General features: G+C 44.0%; 1 protein-coding gene across 1 annotated transcript in view; it reads right to left on the reverse strand.

Moving 5' to 3' along the window:
* PPP4R3A (protein phosphatase 4 regulatory subunit 3A) overlaps positions 1-17,284 on the reverse strand; it is a 94,782-nt gene that overhangs the window by 31,689 nt on the left and 45,809 nt on the right. The window contains exons 5-9 of the mRNA XM_082242806.1: positions 15,738-15,815; positions 11,839-11,955; positions 4,622-4,738; positions 3,377-3,508; positions 724-826 (exon numbers count right to left, since the gene is read on the reverse strand). Of these exons, the coding sequence (XP_082098932.1) occupies positions 724-826; positions 3,377-3,508; positions 4,622-4,738; positions 11,839-11,955; positions 15,738-15,815 (547 nt within the window). The remainder of the gene's footprint in view (positions 1-723; positions 827-3,376; positions 3,509-4,621; positions 4,739-11,838; positions 11,956-15,737; positions 15,816-17,284) is intronic.

Raw genomic sequence — 17,284 nt, forward strand, 5'->3', positions numbered from 1 at the left:
CCCTGAGCCATTGCTCAAAATCGCGGCAAAATCGTGTTGCAAAATAGCAGTAAAATCGCGTTGCATAAGTGTGAAAGGGGCCTTAGCCATTTCAGTACAGGAGAAGCGCCTGTACAACTGTGTAAAAAGGGAAGGTAAAGCCGGAGTTCAGCTTAAACTAATGGACATTCTAAAGAATATTATTCCTCATTCACATGCTAATGAACATTCTAAAGAATATTATTCCTCATTCACATGCTGCTGTCTGCAAGGGATTCAGGGAAACGGGTTGGACACAGGGGCTATACATCTTTACAAAATAAAGGAGTAAAATGAATTCTAGCAGCTAAAGCCCCAATACAGCCAAGAATAGGAAAGGGTTGGCGTTTAATACATTTCACTGCAAGCAAGGCAAAGAATGCTAACTTTTCCAGGACCCCCACTCCCAGGTACGGTGACTCGAGCAACCGACGAGAGATAGCCATACATGTGGCCTGATGAGCATATTTTTAACTTCTGTCTGTGAGTAGATATCTTTAGGATTTTATTCATATTTTTAAATAAACTTGCTGGATAATGCACTAGGCCAGTGCACCCTTTTTTCTTTTTCTATTCTCACAACAAGGTTTATTGACTTGCTGAGGATCTGACAGGAAGCGTACTAAATTATGACATAAGAGGCAGAGATCCTCAGTGTGACAACACAATCCCCCCCCCCCAGTGTTCCCCGAGGTGAACTCTAACCTTTGCTGGGCTTTTCCTCTGTAGTGTTGGCCAGTAAGGGGGCAGTGAGGACATGCATGCAGTGCTTGTAGAAGAATCCCAAAAATTCTGTCTTCTCTGTTTTCTAAGGAAGAAAAAAAAAATGTATTCAGCATAAACTGTAAACGCTTGGCACAGTAAGATTAGCTGACTTGGGTGACCTTGCTCTGATTATTTCACAGTTGGAGATGCTGGAGGGAAGGGGGCTGGTGGAACGGGTTAGCTTTAGTTTAGATTAACCTGAACTTGTCCTTTAAAAACATTTACCTAACATTTTAGTAAAAAAAAAAAAAAAATAGTTTTAAAGCACTGACCAGGACCCCTCCCCCTTCACAAATCACCTACAATTAGTAGAAGAAAAATGTACCTCTAATGCCTCGTACACACGCACCGATTGTCGGCCGAACAATCGGCCGTCTTTTGTCCAGTGTTGTTGTGTTGGTTGAAATGTGCTCTAGACTGCACACAAATTTTGTCGGCCAACAAAAACCAACTGCAGAAGTGATGTCATGTGTTGGTTTACTTTCCGTGTGTTTTTTCTTCTCTGAGCATGCCCAGTCTTGCTCATCTGACTTTTGTCGGCCGAAATCTGTACTGACTGACGAACAATCGGCCGTTCTGGTGACGGCCAACAAAAATTTTATAGCATGCACACCAGATTTTGTTCGGCCAAAAAGTCGCAGTCGGTTGTCGGAAGCATCATACTAACAAGCCGACAATCGGCCGATCGGATGTTGGCAGAAAATTTACGGCCAACAATCGGTGCGTGTGTACGGGGCTTAAGGAAAAAAAAAGTTAAAGCTTTAATAAACCCAGGAGCCTGCATTCACTATATCTGCTCTCCCACAGTACACAGAACATGGAAATGCAATTATTTTAGTAAATATAAACTGCTAAATACCTTTTCTCATCAGCAGTATATAGAACTTGTGACCTCTATCAGTGTCTGGTTAAAGCTTGTGGGAGGAGTTTTCATTCTCCTTGGACTGTCCTATGTAATGAGGCTGCAGGACCCTGACTCTTTGTCTGATTGGCCTTGTGCTGATCGCATGCTTTTGCCCAAGAACAAAAAAAAAACAAACAAAAAAAAAACGCTCTAGCAATACACACCAAACTACGCATGTGCGGAGTGTCCCCAAGGCTCTGTACTATCAGGAGATGGATTGGGGACTGTGGAAGAAGGGGAGGATCAGAGAAAACAGGATCAAACAGCCTTTTTACACAGTGCAGAGGATTTACTGCATATACACAAGCATGATTTACTGCATATACAGACTGATTTTACTGTTGTGCCTTTAGTAGTACTTTAGGCTTTAGAACGGTCTGTCCCAATAGGGTTGTTAGTGGTGTACCCCAAGGTTCAGTGTTGGGACCCTTACATTTTATTAGGTTTATAAATGATATCGGGTCTGGGATTAAAAGTATAATTTCAGTCTTTGCAGGTGACACCAAGTTTTGCAGTTGAATAACTTCCTTACAGGAGGTCCTGTTGTAACAGACCTGTTAATCAAGCACATTCTTCTAACAGTCAAGTATTGATCTAATATTTAGAATTAGTTGTTCAAAATATAATGTGACCTATCAATGTTACTAGCTCTTGATTTTGTTTTTAGTCAATTTTCTTTGTCTTACTTTATGTTGTGCAAAGTAAGGGTTGTTTTTTACCTCTCACTATTTTAAACTTTGTATGCAATAAAGTTCAATAACTTTTACATATATCCTGAGTCGCGTAGATTCATCTCATTGTGTGCCTTTGAAAGTCCAACACTCTCTTGGTATGATTGGTTTTCCAACCAATACATTCCCCCTTTTTCTCGTTTATACCTCAAGAGTTGGTTCTGTCCAGCTCAGCAGATCGCTTTAAAAAATGAGCTGGATTATTTTCAAAATGTACATAATAAAACTGGGTACTAACATTTATAGGCAACGTTGATCCAGGGAATATCCCATTGCCTCTTGGGGGGATTAGAAAGGATTATTTTCCCCCTGCTGGAGCAAATAGGATCATGTTTTGCTTGTTTTTTTTTGCCTTCCTCAGGATCAACTGTGATTATAGCATTGTAAAACTTTTTCCCCTTTTATTGGTTGAACTAGATGTACTTGTGTCTTTTTTCAACCAGACTAAGGCTCCATGTACACGGGACGTTGTTAAAAGTCCCTTTGAATGCTGGAATTTTTAGGACGTTTGAAACGTCCGATCGGTCGCGTTTGTACCCGCGTTTAGAACCGTTCCTAGAGGTCAAAAAAATTATTCCCCTTTAAAATGGAAAAACGCGAACGCTAAACGCGGGTCATCGCGTTCAGTCGCGTTTTTGCGTTTGAAACGCCAGGAAACAGAATGCAGAGCAGCTGAAATCTCACAAGACAGCGCTCTTGCAATGGACCAGATTGTCTTCTCACAAAGTTTCATCTGCTCTCATTTTGCTCATAAAAGTAGGCAATTGGTGAAGAAGAGGGCCCAAGCAATTTAAATACAGCATGCATTTTACAGAAATGCAGATAAGAGTGCAGAAAAGAAAAATGAGTGTTATAAAAACCCAGGAAACAGATTAGCAAAGCAGTGAAAACGAATTTCAGAAGAGGAAGAATTAAAATTATTAAATGTAAACCGTGTTGAAGGAGAGTTGTTTCTTACACTGGTAGTTGCAAGCATGTTATCTGGATCTACTAATGTCCGTAGCAGTCCTGTAAGCTGTACAGCGCCCCCTAGCTCAGGATCTGTGTCACAGATCATGTGCTCAATGATGAGATTGATCAGAAGGATGTCCTATAGAGAAAAATGATACATTTAAGGTAAAAAAAAGTATATATTTCATATAAAAGAGACATGTTATACCAAGAGCAGACAATTACTGCAAGGAGCATAGAGCAGTAACCTTTAGCCACGAGTTTGCATTACTACATTCTGCCCAGTAAAAGATGGATTTTGATAGGCCATTATGACAGGGCTCGACAAACCCCAGGCGCCAGGTCGCATTGGCCACTAGAATTAATGACCTGGTGCCTGGGCTGCCCTGCAAGAGGTGGTTACCAGCCAGTAATTGAAGCCGCGGTTTTCTTAACCTTCCTAGCGGTATTCCCGAGTGTGGCTCGGGGTTAAATTTCAGTGGCAAAAGCGGTAACCCCGAGCCACACTCCGGTGGGGGAAGGAGAAGGGGTGCCGAAAGTCAAAAACAGGTACCCGATTCCCCTGAAAGGTGCCAAATATTGTAGCGAGGGGGGGGGGAGCAAACAAGCGGAGCTTACCTCTTTTGGGTGGAGCTCCGCTTTGACTTTTTTTTTTTTTTGCTTTTAAAATGTAAAAGATCTGGGGTCTTTTTGACCCCAGATCTCTCAATAAAGAGAACCTGTAATGCCTATTTCTATGATAAGGGATGGCCATCACTCGTCTCTATGCACTTGGAGGACTGGAGCAACATCTGATGTCACTTCTAGTTCCCGGTTCATAGTAAATCATTTTTTTGGTTAAAGCAGTTCAAATTTTTTTTATTTTTATCTTTTGCTTTTAAAAAGGTAAATGAGGGATTTGGGGTCCTTTTGACCCAAGATCTCTCAATAAAGAGGACCTGTCATCCATATTTCTATTACATGGGATGCTTACATTCCTTATAATAGAAATAAAGGTGATAAAAAAAAAAAAAAAAAAAAGGACAGTGTAAAAATAAAAAATACAAAGTAAAATAAATCAGAACTTTTTTTTTCCCCAAAAGCGCCAGATTTATAAAGTGACAGATTTAAAATATTACTACAAGAAAAAAATATATATTTTTGAACAAATACAAAACTAGAACAAAGGGGATCTTTTTAATATTTGCCAGAAGTTATGTTTCAGTACATATTAAATACATAAAACACATTTAAAGGCAACAGAATGACTTACATCATCATTTTGCTGAGCTTCCTGCATTACAAACTCACGGACCATAGATGGGTTATATTCCACCAGATATGAGAATATATCAGTGGCTGCACTTCGAACCTGTGCGTCGTCCATACCCTGCAAAGAGCACACAGCACATGACGAATGTAAGATGACATCAGAAAAACACAATGGCAAAAAGTTGAATGTACTTTAAAATAACTTAACCCACTCTCTTCCTACAGAGATGCAAATTTACCTCGATCTGATGGCCGCGGCCTCAGGTGTTATAATAATAAACTTTATTTTATATAGTGCCTTTAATGGTAGCTTTTTAAAGCGCTTTATAAAGAAAGCACAAGAAATACACAGGATAACAAAGGAAAGCGACAATTAAAAGAAAGCTTGTCTAAAGAAAAACGTTTTTTAGATTTGATTTGAATGAGTTTAGAGAAGATGACTCCCTGATGTTCTTAGCTATTCTCATAGCTATAAAAGGTTGCCTTTCTTGAGGCATCAGGGGTCTATTAGACCTGTAAATCTCACCTGCCTTCCTCTGAAGCTAATTAATCGCTTCAGGACCGCCCACTGTATACACTTCATTACTTTGACGTTATATACCGTTGTTATGGTAGCAGCTAACTTTTAAGTGTAAATGTGAGATCTGAAGTCTTTTTGACCCCGGATCTCACATTAAAGAGAACCGGTCATGCTTATTTCTATTACAAGGGATGTTTACATTCCTTGTAATAGAAATAAAAGCGATCCAAAAAAATAAAAAAAATAAAAAAAAGGACAGCGTAAAAATAATAAAATAAAATAAAAAAAAATTTAAGGCACCCAGTCCCTCAGAGTCTGCGCGCAGAAGTGAACGCATACGCAAGTCATGCCCACATACATAAACGGAGTTCAAACAGCATGTGAGGTATAGAGGGGCGGGTACTGTGTCAGTCAATGAACTTAAGAGAACAGGGTTTTACGATAAGTCAAAAATTCAGTTTTCTCTATCGTTCATTGACGGACGCAGTTCTCTCTGATTCATATCAGTAGGGACGTCCCAAAGGAGTGCCATAAAATGAGGGGTGGGAACAGCAGAAAACAACAAGTCCCCCAAGGCCAAACATAGCCAACCAGGCAACATAGGACTCATCAGAACAAAAGATGAGGCCCACCTGAAAACAAACAGTAAACACCCTCAAGGAAGGCCAAAAGCCCCCAAACAGCAGCCAGAAAAAAACCTTGTGGCCGAAAAGAGGCATCTGCAGATGCCAGCACATCCACCTTATAAAACGTGGTAAAGGTGTCAACAGACTACCAGGTAACTGTCTTGCAACCTGGAGCACAGATGCCTACAAGGCGAAAAGCCCAGGAAGCACTAGGCGGCCGAGTAGAACGCACCAAAACAGGGAAAGGTAGGACCTGACCCTTAATTTAATAAACCTGCAACCACCGTCTGTCCGACCCATCCGGGAATAGACGCAGCAGACGCAGGCAGTCCCGTTCATGGCCATCTATAAGTACAGAGAGCGAGCCTGACCCATGAAAAGACTCAGTAGTCGCCAAGTACAGCAGTGGCAGTGAAAGGGTTTAGACATGCTTTAATACATTGATCAAAAGGACTGTATTTTGAACTGCAAATAACATTCTTGACTTACCGTAAAAGCCCTTTCTCTGCTGTTCACTGACGGACACAGCTCCTGGTATTCATAACCATTGGGTTATACTGCCCCCTACAGGAGGACACTAGGCTGAAAATATTTCTGCCTACACCCATGGGCTGTCCCAGGGGGTATATACTCACTTCCTCTCTCTGCTACAAGCACTCAGTTTTGTTACAAGCAGTGTCAGGAGAATAATCACTCCACAGAGGGGTGGGTGCTGTGCCCATCAATGAACATCAGAGAAATGGAATTTACATTAAGTCAAAAATCCCATTTTTTCTTTTTTCCATTGACGGACACAGCTCCTGGTATTCATAACCATTGGGACGTCCCAAAGCCATGTTAAACACGAAGAGTGGGAACAACCAAAAAATTCCCAAGGCTAAACATTAGCCAACCAGGCAATTGGAGATCAACCAAACGACGAACCCACCTGTAAAAAACAATACACCCTCAAAGAGGATCAGGTTCTCTAAACAGCAGCCTGCAAAACCTTGTGGCCAAAGGAAGCATCCGCAGATGCCAACACATCCACTTTATAAAACCTTATAAAAGTGTGCACAGACAACCAGGTGGCCGCCTTGCAAACCTGCATCACTGACGCCCAATGACGAAAGGCCCAGGAGGCACTAAGCACCCTAGTAGAGTGCACCTTGACAGGGAAAGGAGGACCCTGACCCCTGATGGAATAGGCCTGAACCACCGTCTGCCTGATCCATATGGAAATGGTCGCAGAGCAAGCGGACAACCCTTTTCGAGGTCCGTCCGTGAGCACAGATAAAGAGTCTGACTTCCTGAAAGACTCCGTAGCTGCCAGGGACACCCTAATTGCCCGGACCACATACAAGGCATGCAAGACAATTTCCTTTGGATGTTTAGACCTGGGACACAGGGAAGGCAACACGATTTCTTCATTCAAATGAAAAATCAGAGACGGCCTTTGGAAGGAATGACGGATAGGGCGAAGAACCACCAGATAAGGTGGACAGGATAACGCCGCCAGTTCCGACACCCTGCACACAGAGGTGATAGCCAGCAAAAAAGCCACCTTCTGGGACTGCGTAAGCAGGGGAATTTCCTGAGGATTCTTAAAGGGAGGCTTCTGGAGGACCGAAAGCACCAAATTGAGGTCCCAAGGTGGCAACAAAGTCTGCACTGGAGGAACCAAATTTCGGATACCCTGAAGAAAAGGTACGCTCCAGGGAGTGTGTAGCCAAAGGTCGTTGGAAGAAGACCACCAAAGCCAACACCTGGCCCTTGATGGTACTCCAGACCAACTTCTGTTCAACCTCCTGTTGAAGGAAGGTTAAGATCCGAGCCACCGAGAAGGTGCGAGGATGAACCCCAAGCGACTCGCACCATGCAATGTACATCTTCCACGTACGATGGTAGATCTTCCTAGAAGTAGATTTCCTAGCTTTCAACAGTGTAGGAATCATCGATAGGTAAACGCCTATCCTTCAACAGCCAAGCCGTCAAAGAAAGCAACTGTAAAGCTGAATGGAAGATCATTCCTTGGGACAGCAGATCTTCCCTGAGAGGAAGCTTTTAAGGAATGTCAGCGACCAGCTGCACCAGATCAGCGTACCAAGCCCGATGAGGCCAGTCCGGAGCCACTAAAATGACCGGAATCCCTTCTGCCTTGATCCTGCGTAGAAGTCTGGGCAGAAGCTTGAGAGGAGGGAAGGTGTAAATCAGCCGATACTGACCCTTGGGGACCACCAGCGCATCTGTGGCATCCGCCAGAGGATCCCTTGACCAAGCCACAAATCTCTGCACCTTTCTGTTGATCCGAGACACCTACAGATCCATCTCGGGGGTGCCCCGCGGGAGCCGCAGCTGATGAAACAAGTCCGGATGAAGGGACCACTCCCCTTGGTCCAACGCCTGCCGACAGAGGTAATCAGCATGCCAATTTTCCACCCCGGGAATGTGTACGGTGGAGACGGCTAGAACGAACCGTTTTGCCCACCTTAGAATGCCGGTTACCTCCAGAGCCGCCAGGACACTTCTTGTGCCCCAGCTGGACAGGCTGGCATCCGTGGTGACCACTGTCCAATACAAGGGGAGAAAGTGCCAGAGAACAAAGCCACCATATCAGGGACTCCCTCGTTCCCTGACTTACCTGGATCAGATTGTCCAGAGACTGTGGAGTCTTGTCCCATTTGGTCAGAATCTCCCTTTGCAGGGACCTCGCATGGAACTGCGCAAACAGAACCGCATCGAAGGTAGACACCATCAGGCCCAGCACCTACATGCAAGTCCGGAGGGACGACCACCTGTTGCACAGCAGGAGGGAAATTGCAGCCTGCAATTTCTTGAGTTTGTTCAGAGGAAGAAGCACTCTGGCTAAGGCCGAGTCCAGAGTCAGGCCCAAATAGTCCACCTTCGTGGACGGAGCCAGTGCAGACTTCTGAAAAATCTGAATCCAGCCGAACTCCCACAGAGTTTGTATTGTGATCTCCAAGGTTTTCCACCAGAGCAGAAGGAAACTACGATCGCAGAAGGAGATTGTCCATGTAACCCAGTACCACAATCCCCCACTGGTGTAGCAAAGCTAGCACCGGGGCTAACACTTTTGTGAAGACCCGAGGAGCAGATGCAAGGCCAAAGGGTAACGCCACAAACTGATAATGCTCCTCTCCCACAGCAAAGCTGAGAAAACGCTGGTGACTGGCACATATTGGAATGTAAAGGTAGGCATCCTTGATATCGATAGAGGCGAGGAAATCTCTCTGACGCAGGGATGCCACCACCGTTCGAATGGATTCCATTCAGAACTTCTGTACCCGCACAAAGCAGTTGAGCGCCTTGAGGTCCAGGATTGACGCACTTTGCCTTCCTTCCTGGGGACTGTAAACAGGTTTGAGTAAAAACCCTGAAAACGTTCCGAAGTTGGAACCGGGACAATAAGCCATTGAAGGAACAGGTCTTGTACCTCCCCAAATTGGCCCTGTAAGCGATCTGGAAAGAGGCGCAAGTTGGAAAGAAAAAACCTAGCCGGGGGACAAGATCGAAACTCAATCTTGTAGCCGGAATGAATTACTTTGTGGAACCACTTGTCTTGCACCAGGGAAGTCCACGGATCCAGAAACCAGCAAAGATGTCCCCCCACCCCCACCCCAGGTGAGGGCGCACCTTCATGCTGAAGGAGCCTTATCCACGGGTCTGGAGAAGCCCGATCTTGGCTTGCCGGACCAGGCTTGTTTGGATCCTCCAAAAGAGGCCCTGAAAGGCTTTGAGCCCTTGTCAGTCGACCCTGAGGGACGGAAAAACTTCTTACAAGCTGAGACGGAAAACCCACGTCTACGATGAGGTTCCTTGCTCTTAGTAGCCTGCGGAAGAAAAAGTAGTCTTCCCCCCTGTGAGACCTTTAATGATGTCATCCAGGGTAGCTACAAACAGGCGACCTCCTTGGAAAGGAAGATCAGTCAAGGCATTTTATTTAAGTCTGAGCAGGAGACCAGCAGTTGAGCCAAAAGACACGCAGAGGGGACCACTGCCAAATCAGAGGCAAGCCATCAGGGGAGCAGCATCCAAAGAGGCATCAGAGATAAACTGCAGTCTCTGGACCAACTGGTCTGCCATCTTGGCAAAGGCAGGGGGGAGCTTTTACCCCTCCAGGTCACAGAGCTTAGCCCACTTGGTCATAGTTTGCGACACCAGGGCAATGGTGAATATCGGCCTCATTGCAGAACCAGCCAGAGTGTACATATTGTGGGCCACAGCCTCTGCCTTCCGGTCAGCCAGATCCTTACAGGCCGGGGATTCCAACCGGAATCTGGAAACCAGAAGGTCCACCACCGGTGGCACAGTCCACTTCTTAAGAAGGGACTCCTCATAGGGAGTAACGCCTAGTAAAGCGCTTGGGAACCCCACGGGTATGCTTTGGTCGCCCCCACTCTTTAGCGACAATTCTGTCAAAATAGGCAGAGAAACACCTTTGCCTCTCTAGATGGCTTGTGAGTGCCAAAAGGTACCTGCGCCTCCATCGCAGCTTCAGCTGCGTTCTCCATCGTTAGGGTCTCACGCACAGATACAATCAGTGCATCCACCAGCGCCTTTTCTTGCCCGTTCGCAGACATGGAGGAATCATCCTCGCTATCAGAAGATTCCAGGCGCGTGGTTGCAGACCCAGCAGGCGGCCGCATCAGATTCAGGATCTGATGAGACAGATAAGGCAGGGGAAGGCGGGGGGGGGGGGGGGGGCACGGGGGGTGATTTTTGCTAGCCCAAAAGTCACCTTAACACGGGACACAAAGGACTCCAGGACCGCCATCAATGCATGGATGGATGGGAGGGTCCCGCAGCCTCAGAGAGGGGATCAGGTGGGGAAACATGCTCCAAAGACTCAATGAGTCACCAGGGGAGCCCACAAAAGGTGTATAACCCCCACTGCGCTGGCAGCACTATCCGGTCGCCAGGCACAAGCACCAAGCGATAATCAGCAGAAGGGGAGAGGACCCCACCAGACTCACCACCCACAGAAACAAGCGCCTGCAGCAACCAGGATAATTCACTACGAGTGCGCCGATCAGAAAGTAAAATCATCCAGGAGTCAGCACCAGGAGATGAAGGAGGGGCTCCCACTGCAGAAATCGCCGCCCACAGGCCTCCACTGTCATGGCTGCCACTATTTTCAATGGCAAACCACAGCAAAATGGCCCCTGGACTACACAAACATGGCTGCCATGTATAGGAATACACAGGCTACAACAAAATGGGGGCACCACAAGGAATACAGGGGAGGGAGACCTCTCGGCACCCATTGCTAGTTAGCGCCCTGCCCCCACCCCAGGAACAGTGGCCAGACCATCCAAACAGCCCCAGCGCATTTTGTGGGGAGAGGGGGAAGGTGAGGGACTCGGCAAGGGGGGTGCCTGCGGGAAGGAGGGGAACCCTAGGGTCTGACCATACCAAGGAGGGGTCCACGTCAAAACCCTTCAGGGGGAGGAGAGGTTAGGAGAGCTACTAACCATACCAGGAAGCAGGCGGGCACCGCTCCAGACATAACCCCTCTCCATCAAAGTGGGGGGGGGGGGGGGGCTGTTGGTCAGGAGGAATGCTGCGATTCGGGCCGAGACCCGGTCGTATGCAACCTCGCAAGGCTTTTAGCTCGCAGGTCAGTCCCCGTCCAGTGGGGCTATGCGGCCGACCTGGCAGTTGATTGTAGATCTCACAGGAGAAAAAATATCTAAAAAAAAAATATTTTTTGCCAGGACCAAAGATCCCAACAAGGAACTAGGTCCTTACTCCTGACTAGGCAGAAAAAAAATGAGTGGCTATAGCAGAGAGAGGAAGTTTACCCCTGGGACTGCCCATGGGTTAGAATTATTTTCTGCCTAGTGTCCTACTCCTGTAGGGGGCAGTATAACCCAATGGTTATGAATACCAGGAGCGGAGTCCGTCAATGGACGAAAAAGAAAGACAGTTTTTAGTCTGGTAAGGAGGAAATAAAATAACCAAGACCTCAAGCAAAGTTAATGTACTAAATGTGCATAATAGACACTTATTCATGGATTACAAGATTTCAGCCAATTTCTATTTTAGTACAAAATAATGCACTGTGCTACTTGCCAGAATAACTTCCAGGGCGGGCAGTATGCCCATATTGGACAGGGTCTTGAAGAAAGCGTCTCTATTCTGAGGTTGTAACGTTTGAGAGAAAGCACAAAACTCTTTCAGGAAATTCACCTGTAGCACAAAAAAAAATAAAAAAGGATGGACTGAACATTCCTCACAAAATGACTAAACCACTCATAAGTTTATAGCAAATATCAATACAACCCTAAATCCAAAAAAGTTGGGACGCTATGTAAAATCTTTATTAAAACAGAATGCAATGATCTGCAAGTCTCATAAACCCATATTTTATTCACAATCGAAAATAGAAAACATATGAAATGTTTAAATTGAGAAAATGTTGCATCTTAAGAAAAAAATCTGGTCATTTTTAAATTGATGGCAGCAACAAGTCTCAAAAAATGTTTGGACAGGGCAACCAAAAGCTGGAGAAGTGGTAGCAACAAGAAAAAGCGAGCTCGGTAGCATGAATGGGAATAAAAAAAAGAGCATCTTAGAGAGTCAGTGTCTCGGAAGTAAAGACGGGCAGAGGTTCAATCTGTGAAATGCGGCGTCTAAAAATTGTCAAATGATTTCTGAATAATGTTACTTAATGTGAAATTTCAGAGACTTTAAATATATCATCATCTGCAGTACATATCATCAAAAGATTCTGAGAATCTGGAGTAATCTGTGTGTGGAAAGGACAAGTCTGAAACCCAATATTGGAAGGCGGTGATCTTCTGGCCCTCAGACGGCACTGCATTAAAACTAGGCATGATTCTGTGATGGGCATCACTGCATGGGCTCAGGAATACTTCCACAGATCACGTGCCATCCAAAAATACAAGGCAAAGCTCCTTCATGGAAAGAAGAATCCATATCTGAACATGATCCTAAAACACCACCATCTTTTCTGGGCCAAAGCTCATTTAAAAGTCTGTTGCAAAGTGAAAAACTGTTCTGTGGTCAGATGAAATTTGACATTTTTGGCAACCATGGGCGCCGCGTCCTCCAGACTAAAGGTGAGAGGGACCTTCCAGCTTATCTGCGCTGAGTGCAAAAGCCATCATCTCTGATGGTACGAGGTGCATTAGTGCGTAAGGAATGGGCAGCTTGCGCATCTGTAAAGGCACTATATCATTGCTGAAAGATATATTGAGGTTTTAGAGCGACATACGCTCCCATCCAGGGAAGGCTTTGCATATTTTCAGCAGGACAATACTAAAGAGCATACTGCATCTATGAAACAGTATGGCTACCTAGTCGAAGAGTCTAGGGGCCTAACTGGCCTGCCTGCAGTCCAGACCTTTCACCAATTGAAAATATTTGGCGCATCGTAAAACAAAAAATATACAACAAAGACGACCCAGGACTAATGAGCAGTTATGGCACTTTTCCACTGCAAGTACCGGCTCGGCTCTACTCGGCCCGGTTTGCTTTTCCACTGCTGGTACCGCATGGTACGGTGTTGGAACGGTTCGGTACGGTTTGCTTTTCCACTAAAGTAGTACTAAAGTTAAGTGGGTGGGATAACAACGGGGTGGGTGGGATTCTCTGACCAATCAGTGGCTAGTAGTGACCGCATGCAAAGGATTGTGGGATATGGTACCGGGTATGGTACCTGTTGGAACCACAATCAAGTAGGTACTGTTTTTGAGAGCCGTACCGTTCGGTTCCATGCAGTAGAAAAGCGCCGCCGTACCTTACCGAACCGTTCTTACACTATACCATGCGGTTCCATGCAGTGGAAAAGCGCCATTAGAATCCTATTTTAGGCAAGAATAGGATAACATTCATCTCCCAAAACTCTAGCAAATGGTCTCAGTCTCCAGAAGGTTACAGAGTGTTGGTAAAAGAAAAGGGGATGTTTCATGGCCCTGTCCTGACTTTAAGATGTGTTGCTGCCATCAATTTAAAAATTTCCTTATGCCCTTAAAATGTTAAATTTTCTCTGTACATTTGATGTTTTGCATTGTAATCATCAAATCATTCAAATCTTTGCATTCTGTTTTAATGTATATTTTACACAGCGCCCCAACTTATTTGAAGCTGGGGTTGCAAATACATCACATTGCAAGAGGGAAACAGAAAGCAATATACGGTTACATAGTTAAAGGCTCAGTCCTCCCAAAACAGATATAACTTTTTGGTGAAAGCTGGAGACTTAAATCACCTAATAGTTTTGTGGAGATCAAAAAACTTTCATCTTTATTACAATCGAAGATTTATAATAAGCATCTAATGCCAATTGTGCCTAAGAAGCACCCATACAAAAAATACAACCTGTGGTCTGTAATTATTACAGCAAAATTGCAATGCACTTCCTGTTCCTCTTGGGGGGGGAAAAAAAAAAAAAAAAGAGAGAGGGGGGTGGGCAAATAAAGAGGGAAAGAGGCAACGGGTAGTGGGGGGGGGAGCTGGCGATGGATTCAGGCAGAGTTATCAAATTCTTTTCCTTTCTTCCTTCTCTTCCCTCCTTCCCGCATTTATGAGTTTAGGAGTTTTGTTCCCTCTTCCGGGAGGATCAATAGGTTCCAAGGCCCCCATATCCTATGATATTGCTCTCATTTATGTTGCGCTGTGAGTATCAAGTCTTCCATTTTATTTATGTCTTCTTCTCTGTGTAGCCAGTTTGCAATAGTTGGTGGTAGTGGATTCTTCCAGTGGAGGGAGATACATGATTTGGCGGCTTTTAATAGGTGACGGACAATGGATATTTTCTTAAGTTTCGCAGGGATGTTAGAAACGCGTAGAAGAAAAAAGGCTGGATCATCTGGAAATGTAAGCTTTGAATTTCTGAATTATAGAACCTACTTCTGTCCAGTAATGTAGTAATTTAGGGCAGGACCAGAAAATATGGAGCAACGTTCCGCTACCCACCTGGCATCTCCAAAAGCGATCAGTTGTATTTGGATAGTATTTGTGTAGTTTATGGGGGGTGAGGTACCATCTAGTTAAGATTTTGAAATTAGTTTCTTGAATTTTTGTGCAGATGGATGATTGGAGAGAGAACTTGATAATGTTTTGTATTTGAACTGGTGGTCACTATTGTTCTAATCGCGGTTCTACTTACTGGAAAGTAAGCAGTACCTGAGCACCTGCAGTGCAAGGATCTCCCTGTCTCTGCTTCATTCATTCTGTTGTGCTTCCTCCACATCTGCTGCTGCTTCTTAAATATTCCCCACTAATTAACAGGTCATCAGGGGGGCAGCTATGATAGGAGGAAGTAAAGGCCTGCCTCTACTAAGATGACCACCTACACACACAAAGCATGGTAAAGCCCCGTACACACGCACAGATTGTTGGCCAACATCCGATCTGCCGATTGTAGGCTTGTTAGTATGATGCTTCTGACAACCAACTGCGAATGTTCGGCCGAAAAAAATCTGGTGTGCATGCTATAAAATTTTTGTTGGCCAACAAAGAACGGCCGATTGTTCCTCAGTCAGTACAGATTTCGGCAGACAAAAATCAGGTGAGCAAGACTGGGCATGCTCAGAGAAGAAAAAACACACTGAAAGTCAACCAGAACATGACATCACTTCTGAAGTTGGTTTTTGTTGGCCAACAAAAGTCCAGTGCAAGTCTAGAGCACATTTCAACCAACAAACACTGGACAAAAGTTGGCCGATCAGTTGGCCAACAATCTGTGCGTGTCTACGGGGCTTAAGTCAGAAAAAGATCAGCTGACTGGAGCCTATGGACAATACTGGTGGCTAGTCCTTCTTCTACTTGCCTTTTTAGGCACAACTTAAAAAGTTTAGGGTCCTTGTTAAGATTTTAAATGTATAATTAACAAGAAAAGACAGGCGCTAAGAAGAATGCAAAGACCGCAAATTTCTCAACTTGTATCTGCTGGGAGGACTGACTCTTCAAACATTGAAATATACCATTCATGTGACTAGACTTACTAGCTCTTGCCTCTTCTCATCATCTGTTGCTTCATCTGTGAGGTGCGCAAACAATTCTGTAAGAAACTTTTCATCTTCCTAAAGGTGGGTGACAAAATCAAAAGTAAGTAGTGCGTACAAGGATAACCCATTCAACAGTTACGTACCACTCTGGCATTGGCTTCTTCAATGAAAGTTTTAGGGATGCATTAAAATTACAGCTGTACTGTATTCAGACGAACGGCACAAGCAGATTTCTGAATAAATTGGAATGGAAACGCTGAAAAATTGCACACAATGCACATGAAATAAAGTCGAGAAAACTTTTGCAAACATCCTCTGTTGATTTCAGCCAAAAATTTAACAGTCACAATTAGGGATGTAACGATATCAAAATCTCACGGTACGATACAATTTCGATATTGACCTCACGGTACGATATTTATTGCGATATCGTGGAAAAGCTCATGGTATTGTTAAATAGCTCATGATAGTGTTTGTGATGATAATAGCGAAAAAATACCGACATTTATTCTGCTTTTGCCAGTCAACAGGCATTTTATTGTTGTATTTATGGATCCATGACAACATAAAACACTGATCACATAGTGCTTTTAAAGTGCAAGTTGTAGTCAGGAACATCAATATTCTGTATAGTAATATTTGGTTGCATAACTGATTCTTCTGTGCAATGTTCAAGTTAAGAAGCAGCTAGAACAATTGTAAACAAACAATAGGCAATTCCCTTTAAGTGCAAACAAAGATCAAGTTAAGTCAGGTTTAAATGTGCAAGGCAAATAAAGGCAGCCTTTTAAAACTGGTATTTAGGAACATAACTTAAACTTAAATAAAATAGTCAGTCAAAAAGCCTTTAAAAAAAACACTGACCTATCATTTAGCTTATGTTCACGTTTTTCATCAGAAAGATCAAAATATCTACATTGCAAGAAAAAAAAAACAGTAAAAAAAATCCTTAAACTCTGGTCTATGTAGTTAACAATGATTTGTTCCGCGGGACTGTGTTTATTCCTCTTGCTTTTTGACGGACACCTGTCCTTTTAATATTGTAACCCAACCACGACGATATCGAGACGACCACGACGATACGATATCGCGATATGTTCGATATCGTTACATCCCTAGTCACAATACAAGGACCAATAACCACCCTGCTCATAAGAGCTTACAATCTAGCAAAAGCAAACCTAAGAGGTAAATAATTGATACAAGAGAAAGTCATCACCAAATCTTAACATACAAGAAAATCTTTTATCAATTATAAAGTCAATACAAATTGTTTTTAGGGTACCACATTCTAAGATCATAGCACTGCCGAGTCGGCAAACCTGTCTGCAGCCCCTTTTTGTATAATATAACAAATGCAACAGTAAGGCCAGTCATACACGGGTCAAATTCTGAAAGCATTCTTTCTAAAATCTTTTCTAAGAATTTTCGTTCTAATTTTGAAGCATAAGTGGGCCGCAACAACGGCAAATTTTTGTGCGGCCATCGAATTTGGGTGATTGGGCATGTTGGAAATTTTTTTTAAAAACTAATGATTTTCTAAT

This window comes from Pelophylax lessonae, assembly GCF_965119305.1.
Source record: "Pelophylax lessonae genome assembly, chromosome: 13".
NCBI lineage: Eukaryota > Metazoa > Chordata > Amphibia > Anura > Ranidae > Pelophylax > Pelophylax lessonae.